Genomic DNA, 8,221 nt, shown 5'->3' with positions numbered 1-8,221 from the left:
TGGTTGCATATACAGGAAGGAATTTTTTGCTGTTGGAGTGTCGCAGCCGAGCTATAAGTTGGATATGGACGACCCAGTCGTTCAACCTCTGGCAGTGCATATTGATGCGGTTTTAGCAGAACCCCAACCACCTCAGCAAGCCGTACAGTTAAACGATATTGCAGTCGAGATCAATAACCCCGTAAATCCGCCAGTACAGCCTCAAGAGCCGCGTATACCCAGTGCAGGTTTCTCTTCGTATTGTTTTTACTCGGCAGGGTTAGTGCTTTAGGCTTAGCTTCGTTGTAAGGGACAGGGTTTTTTAAGCTCCTCCTTCAAAAGCTTACGGGATTTGTCCACATGTCTTTTCCTTCTGGTAGTGCAATTCCTACTTTGCTTTCTGTTCATTGGGAGAGGCACTCTTAGTACGCCTTACATTCTGTCTACGACGGGATACCCGTGTTCAGAGGCTGAGTCGGATGTCGTGCTTCTCACCGGGTCGACGTTTCGTGTGTATAACCCTTTCCATATTGCCTGTTGCTAGATTAGGTAACGGGTTGAGGGCGGGAGCTTTGTATCCTATAATTATTATAGTTGTTCCTTAGTATATAATACCACTGTTATATCTCCCCGCGTTTTGAAAGACATATAGGAAATTTTTTGCCTTTGGTCTAGTACAGGATATACATTCTTTACGCCTTTGTTGAGGCGGCATCAAATTCCTTTTGATTTGAATTAAGGGTTTAGATTTATGATACCTTTGTTGAAGCAATTTGCCACTTCGGTTTAATTACGCCTTTGTTGAGATGGCCAAGATTACCTACACTTGCGTTTAAGCGTATAAATTTATAGGCCTTTTGTTGCATTTGGTTAAAATACATAAATAAAATGTTTACGCATGCTTTTTGTCCAAGCGGCATAAGTACCTCTACGCTTTTGGTGAAGCGGTATAGATTTACGATGTTTTTCTTGAACTCAATCTAGATTTATTTACGCTTTTGTTGAAGCGATATACGCCTCCCAGTCTACGCTTTTGGTGAAGCGCTATGAGATTTACGCTGCTTTATTGAACTGACCTAGATTGGTTTACGCTTTTGTCGAAGCGATATAAGATTACCCAGTCGACGCTTTAGGTGAAGCGATATATAGGTTTATGAATTAAGATGCTTTATTGAACTGGTTTAAATCTACTTCCGCTTTGGGTGAAGCAACCTCTGAACGCTTTTGGTGAAGCAGTAGGGACTTACGATTCTGAATTGAACCATGCAATCTAGATTTATGCTTTTGTGGAAGCCATATAACTTACTTCTACGCACTTTTGGGGCAGCAGTGTAATTTATGATGCGTTTGCTGTACCAGTCTAGATTCATTTACGGCTTTTCATTTGTTGGTGTGCGAGTATAGGTTACCAGTCCATACGCTTTTGGAGAAGAGGTGTGAATTGAAGTTTTTGTTGAGGCAATTTTCCATTTACAATTTATTTACGCTTTTGCATTTAGTTGAGACGAACAAAATTGCTGGCTTGCGATCCAGCGATAGAAATTCATGGTGCTTTCCTTGAAGTCTTAACAAATTGTTTACGTTTTTCCTCAAACCGGTATAAGTTTCACGTACCTCTAATGCTTTAGTGAGGCGGTATGGATTAATGCTGGCTGTGTTCCAGCAATATAGCTCACCTATGAATTGCGACCGGTGTAAACCCGGACTTACGCTCCTGATGAATATTGTGATTTTTATAGATTCTGCAACACATATAAACGAACTTCAATGTTGTAAAAATCAAACAAACTTTAAAAAATATATTCTGCGTTGTTACGTACCAGGCTTAGATTCGGATTGTTCTACACACGCCGTGGATTTATGATACGTTTATTTACGTAATTACCCATTTGGGAGTACTTAGCTATATTTTTCGTTGAGGCGACCAAAATAGGCGCAATCTACGTCTTGGTGGTAGCGGTATTAAAACGGTTTAGAACTGTTTATGAATTATGTACTTGTTAAAGCTATACATTACGTTTATTGTTTACGGGAAATCATTTGCGCTTTGCTCCACCGGAATTATGTGCCTGGCGCGCACTTTCTTTCGACTTTTGAATCTTTGGATTAAAGATCTCCCTTTCTCTTTGGACAAATTCACTGATCCCCAACGTTATGTTAAAAAGGACCACTACCAAACAGTCATGCATGACAAGAGTGGTTACGATCACGTTCTCCCTACCAAGCGTAGTCAGGCGTTTTTCGGTCTCCAATGATTTTCCCCCGTTTGTGCTAATCGGTCCGCTTCTAAAGTTTCTTCAAACCCAACGCTGCCCGTTCTCTGTTGTCGTTCCGGATCTTACACCCAGGCGCTACTGGTGGCCGTTACTAAAACATCGTTGTTTTACTTCATTCATGTTGGGAAAAAGGGCGCTACTGGTGTCTTACTTTTCCCTGATTAAGGATTTTCGGCTTCAGGACCCGCCCACTGCCATGGGACCTGTGGGTCTTCAGGATCCCTTCTGCATACTAACGTTTCCGTACTGTTCAGGCACGTGTACTGACAGTACTGTGATGTTCCTCGTTTGTGGAAACCAGCTGAATGTTGCCCCAAATGCCATTATGCTAACGATGTGGATTTCAACGGTGTGGATTTCAAAACAAACATTCCATCGAGTTTATTCACCAAGCGTTTCCATATATAGATTTACCGAATATCAACGCTCGCTTCCAATCCCTCCAGTCCGTCAGAGGCCAAAAGCCGTACGAGTGTCAGAAGTCCCGTTTACAGGAAGACGAGGAGGTATTCTTGGCGTCTCTTCCACAGCCAAAAACGTTGATTTCTGTTTCAACTGGGGATGTGATCCGCTTCCTGATTTGAAAAGATAAAACAGGTTAAACAAACGTTTTGACTCGGACGCCTGTCCATTTTTGGGTACCTCTATTGGACGTGCAACCTGCAAGTGTCCTACCAGGCTCGCGTCAGGTACGACCGACAACTATATAGCCAAGTTAAAGGTAATATTTACATCGCTGGGCCCTCTTGATCGCTCTGATGTCCCTTCCGTGGGCTTTGGTAACCCAGCTAGTCACCCAACTGTCTCTAATTATCTGACGTCTGTCCGCGAAGAACAAGTGACGCCAAAACAACCCGTTCCTTTGTTCTTTGACAAAATTTTTGGCATTGTGCAATTCAATCAAGGCGTCTTTATCACATGATATTAGCCTTTTTCTGCCTGGATCTCTACTCCGGCGATCGTGTTTCTCACTTAGAACGCTTGAAAACGAATAATGTCATGTGTCTGCCTGGTAACGAGGGTTTCTTAAATCGCCACACCTGCGATAAGACACTTCGGGGAAAGCACACCCATGTGTTCGCTGTGAAGCCTTCCCCTTCGCCATCCTCCTGTCCCCGATCGCTAACCTTCAGTTATACGTCCTCCTGTGTGACAGAATGCACGTCAACCTACGCCAGAGTTTTCTATTTCGCTCCACGGACCCCAAAGGTTGCGTTACTAACGCTCTTTTCTTGGCTCGGCTGTTACCAATCGTCTAAAGAAGTACCTCTCCAATTTAAACCTCGATGAAGGCGAGACCACCCACAGCTTCCGGGCAGGTTGTTCTATAACGTTGTCACTACTGGGCGCCTCCGACGAATCTATAGCTAAACACATTGGTTGGAGGAGTGTCGCTACCGCACAATATTACACCCAAACGGATGCGGTCATGCATCCCACCTAAACCTCTCCTATCTCAACCACCGGCGCTTCTGCTTCGTCCACCCTCCAAGATTCCCGCATGCGGCAACTTGGAGAAACCTTTCGAAGCAAGCCTTGCCTTGAAAGAAGCCTTGCCATAATGCTAGATAATATAACGCTTGTATAATATATCAAGTTCATATTTTTTCTGAGTATTGGAGAGAGTATTTGCACAGTAAACGCGAAAGGATTGATCAAATGTTGTTTCAGAGCCAGCGAAGCTCGGGCGTGAAAATCATTTTGTCCCCATTCTTAGTTTATTTTCAGCTATGGTATTGTGCAGCGGGGCGAACGGTGAGAATATATTCATATTCTCACTGGGCGCTTCGCTAAACAATACCATATTAATGCGTTAAAACTTAATGCAAATATAAGCAGCATCAGAGTAATCGCATGAATAAACACAGTTGGTATAAAAGACCGGGAAAACAGCAAATTTTCACATTTTGCCACGAAGACGACCTGGCTGCATATACAGGAAGGAATTTTCATCCCACCCACCTCCCCTCGGCTGCGACACCGTCTCCTCGCCGCACTTTACTCTTAGCTGAAAATCATTTTGTCCCCATTCTTAGTTTATTTTCAGCTATGGTATTGTGCAGCGGGGCGAACGGTGAGAATATATTCAGAATTTGTTCAATATAGATGCTTATGCCTTATTTTGTTTGCTAATAACATCGAAAAAGAACCATCCATTTTGCATGATAAATTATCAATCAAAGAATTTTCAAATTTTTTCATGTCAGCCACTCCTGCATGAAGACGTGGAATCAACACGAAACGTCACCGTAATTTTTCAATGAATATTATACGATTCTATTCAAACAATTTGTTGGGTATTAATATTTGTATCAAGATCTAGTTATTTAATCTCCATGTGACGAGCAAACTAATGTGATCGCCTAAGGAATTAAAAAAAACTCCTGTCTGATTCGATTTTCAGAGCCACCAGCTGTAACTTGCAAACCAAAAACAGACGTCATCTTGGTACTCGACAGATCTGGTAGTATTTCACCATCAGATTACGACAAAATGCGGGAATTTGTTAAAAAAATAGGAAAAGAATTGAAAGTCGGCGAAAGAAATGAAAAAGGAGAAATCATCGGACAGGCCGCCATAGTTACCTTCAGTGAAGTAGGAGAGAAAAGACTAACGTTAGCACAAAGCCAAGATTCAAAGAAATTCTATGACACAGTAAATGACATGCCTGGACCTTTGCGAGGCGGCCGAACAAAAACGCATCATGGCTTAAATATTGCAGATAAAGAAATTGCTATTAAAGAAGCTGGGTATCGGGAGGATGATCCAGATGTTCAGAAAATTATAATGGTTATCACAGATGGGGAACAAACTAAAGAATCAGTGCGAAGAGGATACGTTTACGTTGGGGATGCAATGAAACCTTTCTTTAAAAGAAATATGAACGTCTTTGCGATTGGCGTTGGTTTGGAGAATGAGTGGGCAATTAACGAAGTAAATGATATGGTTGAGAATCCAGAAAATGCCATACTATCTGCTAACTTTAGTGATCTACTTCACAGAGTGGAAAATATTACCAAGAAGTTCTGTACTGGTAGGTTTTGAAAGATTTCAGATACATCCAAAAGAAAGTGTTTGCACTGTTGTGTAAACCATCTTGTCTCTATAATACGTAAGTGCCTTGTTCTTAAGCAACCAGAATCCGATGTTTTTACTTGTTTTATTTTTGTTACTCAGAATTGCCAATATGTGGAACACCGCATGATGACTGCAGCGAATTTGCTACATGTGCTGACACAGGTCCTGGAACCTACAGTTGTACCTGTAATGAAGGGTATACCGGAGATGGAAAAACTTGCGAAGGTTAGAACAAATGTTTCAAGTACTTGTTGCAGCAAGTTGTCCCTTACTCGTATTTTTACTACATCCAAGCTATCTTTTCTCTATCTGAGATTATACTACGTGTAATTATACTTCGTGTATTATTAAGAAATTAAAATATGTGGAACACCACAAGATGACTGCAGTGAATTTGCTACATGTGCTGACACTGGAGCTGGAACCTACACGTGTACCTGTAATGAAGGATACACTGGTGATGGAAAAACATGCGAAGGTAAGAACAATTTAAAATATCGATCCGTTGTACCGAGTTGCTGCTAACACCTGTTTTTACCATATACAAGCTATCTTATTTTCTTACGCGTTCACTATTCTAACTTTCTTCATTTTCAAAGTGCAATAATTCATTATGCTACACGTTTTCTTTCAGAAATCAAAATATGTGGAACACCACAAGAAGATTGCAGCGAATTTGCTACATGTGCTGACACAGGACCTGGAACGTACACGTGTACCTGTAATGAAGGATACACTGGTGATGGAAAAACTTGCGAAGGTATATACATTTATATATGACTCTTGCTCCAAAACACGCGAACTATTCTCTTTCCCGAAAGCTTTCATTTCCGTAACTTTGTTCATTTTCAAAGTCCAATAATGCATTATGCTACACGTTTTCTTTCAGAAATCAAAATATGCGGAACACCACAAGAAGACTGCAGTGAATTTGCTACATGTGCTGATACAGGACCTGGAACCTACACGTGTACCTGTAATGAAGGATACACTGGGGATGGAAAAACATGCAATGGTAAACACAATTTGAACATCCGTTGCGCCCAAGTTGCTCCTAACGCCTTTCTACTACATATAAACTATTCTCTTTTCCAACGCGTTCATTTGTTTCACTTTGTTTTTTTCTCATGCAAAGTCCAATTCATTACACTACGTTGTAGTTGTCATTGCGCGCTATTCTTAGCCCACACTCAGGCGTCTCTTTGGCACCGTAATCGTAATGTATTCCAATTTGTTTTGATTTTTTGTTTTATGTTGGCCCATTTTTATCACGTGTTTTGCCCCCATACAAAACATATATTCTCTCCTATTTATTTTCTTACTAACGCCTACGAAGGCCCTCAGGGCGAAACGTCGAGAATTTTAGGCGGTTCGTATACCACATTTGATGCTAAGTTGTTTGAAGACGCTGCCACGCTGCTCCCTGGTTATATTGGAACAAAAAATATTAGTACAATGATTTGTTCTATTAAATCCATAACGAAAGCTTCATTCCCGCTAATACTTCTGCAAATTGTGTTGAAAGATAATGTAGATCGAATGATAATTTTTTATGCTCTTTTCTTCAATTTGTTGTTGTTTCGTAAGTAAAGCAGACTGGCAGTTTATTTTTTAACTACTTTCACTAGAAATCAAAATAATTATGTGGAACACCACAAGACGACTGCAGTGAATTTGCTACATGTGCTGACACAGGACCTGGAACCTACACGTGTATTTGAAAAGTGTATGTGCACATATTTAGAAATGTGACTAGGATGTATATAAATGGCAATGGTTACCATAGTAGACAAAAGACAGATCTAGTACTGCTGTTATCCGAATTCAATATATTTGCACCATACATAGATGACGGCTTCATGTTAACCAATCACACCAATGCAAACCAGTTTTAGTTAATTCTCTTATCACTTACTATCCTCGTCAAATTCCAATTTCTTTTAACCGTAACTCTTACTTTACTCACTACTTAGATCTAACCATTTCAGTTAATTACGATACAATCCTTTTCAATCTCATCCATTATCAGATCTATCAAAAACCTAATCATAAATATATGTATCGACACTATACCTCCATTCATCCTAGTCATATTTTGAAAGGGCTTGTTACCACGGAAACAATCCGATACAGCAGATTATCCTCTACCATCGACGACTACAACTTCATGTTAAACCTATTCACCTTCCGACTCACCTCTCTTGGCTAGTCTTTGGAACTCATCAGAAAAAACACTTTCCCTTTTATGACTTTGAACAAACATATGCAGAAGAAGTTCAATCAACTACAGAAAAAAAAGGCAATTAATTACAATATAAAATTTAATAAGCATGCTAGATTCTAGAACAGATGAGATTATACAACACATCCTACATAAATATCACAATTAGCATATCCCTAGCTATAGTCTCAAGAAAACCCATTGTAATGCTAAAAAATTGTTAAGCAACAAAAAATTACATGGTAAATAGTTAATTCTAAATGTTTATAGATTTGAATATAAAAAGAACGAGTTATTATATGCATATTTCAATATGATCAACCACACCTCATTATAGTTTAATCAGGGTTAATTGGCTTTTAACCTTTTGAAGTTTTGAGAGATGTTAACCTATATAAACATAATGAAAGATTTTAGAAATCTGTTTGTAGATAAAATTACATAAATTTCTATACTAAGAACGAAATACTATACATAGTTTAAAGTTATTAACCTTATTAAACCTTTCAATAATTTTTATACACCTTTTAAATATACTTAAAATAATCAAGATTGGTGACTGTTACTTGACCTGTAAAATACAATTTGTGGGTGTGTTACCGGTCCCAGACTCTGCTCGGACCTTAGAATGTATAAATAGCTGGAGTAATAATAAAGTGTTGTTCTT

General features: G+C 39.6%; 1 protein-coding gene across 2 annotated transcripts; it reads left to right on the top strand.

Annotated features, from left to right (window-relative positions):
* Window positions 1–5,026: 5,026 nt before the first annotated feature.
* LOC114533063 (stabilin-2-like) lies at window positions 5,027–7,062 on the top strand. Of its 2 annotated transcripts, XM_028554649.1 has the most exons (6): window positions 5,027–5,289; window positions 5,433–5,558; window positions 5,686–5,811; window positions 5,968–6,093; window positions 6,223–6,348; window positions 6,962–7,062. In XM_028554649.1, exons 1-6 carry the CDS (start codon window positions 5,043–5,045, stop codon window positions 7,003–7,005), a joined length of 795 nt encoding a protein of 264 aa, XP_028410450.1. In that variant the 5' UTR covers window positions 5,027–5,042; the 3' UTR covers window positions 7,006–7,062. The 2 variants fall into 2 exon arrangements, with proteins under 2 accessions (XP_028410450.1, XP_028410451.1); XM_028554650.1 differs by lacking the exon at window positions 5,686–5,811 and having other exon boundaries at window positions 6,962–7,056.
* Window positions 7,063–8,221: the final 1,159 nt, after the last annotated feature.

Source organism: Dendronephthya gigantea, unplaced genomic scaffold (genome assembly GCF_004324835.1).
Source record: "Dendronephthya gigantea isolate DGI-Jeju-01 unplaced genomic scaffold, DenGig_1.0 000085F, whole genome shotgun sequence".
NCBI lineage: Eukaryota > Metazoa > Cnidaria > Anthozoa > Malacalcyonacea > Nephtheidae > Dendronephthya > Dendronephthya gigantea.
This window is presented reverse-complemented; position numbering and strand designations above follow the sequence as displayed.

Excerpts from the sequence above, each read along its gene's own strand:
- LOC114533063 (XM_028554649.1), top strand. The coding sequence starts at position 5,043 with ATGGTTATCACAGATGGGGAACAAACTAAAGAATCAGTGCGAAGAGGA. Across the intron at positions 5,290-5,432 it reads TACCAAGAAGTTCTGTACTG|AATTGCCAATATGTGGAACA; the intron begins GTAGGTTTTGAA and ends TTTGTTACTCAG. Across the intron at positions 5,812-5,967 it reads TGATGGAAAAACATGCGAAG|AAATCAAAATATGTGGAACA; the intron begins GTAAGAACAATT and ends GTTTTCTTTCAG.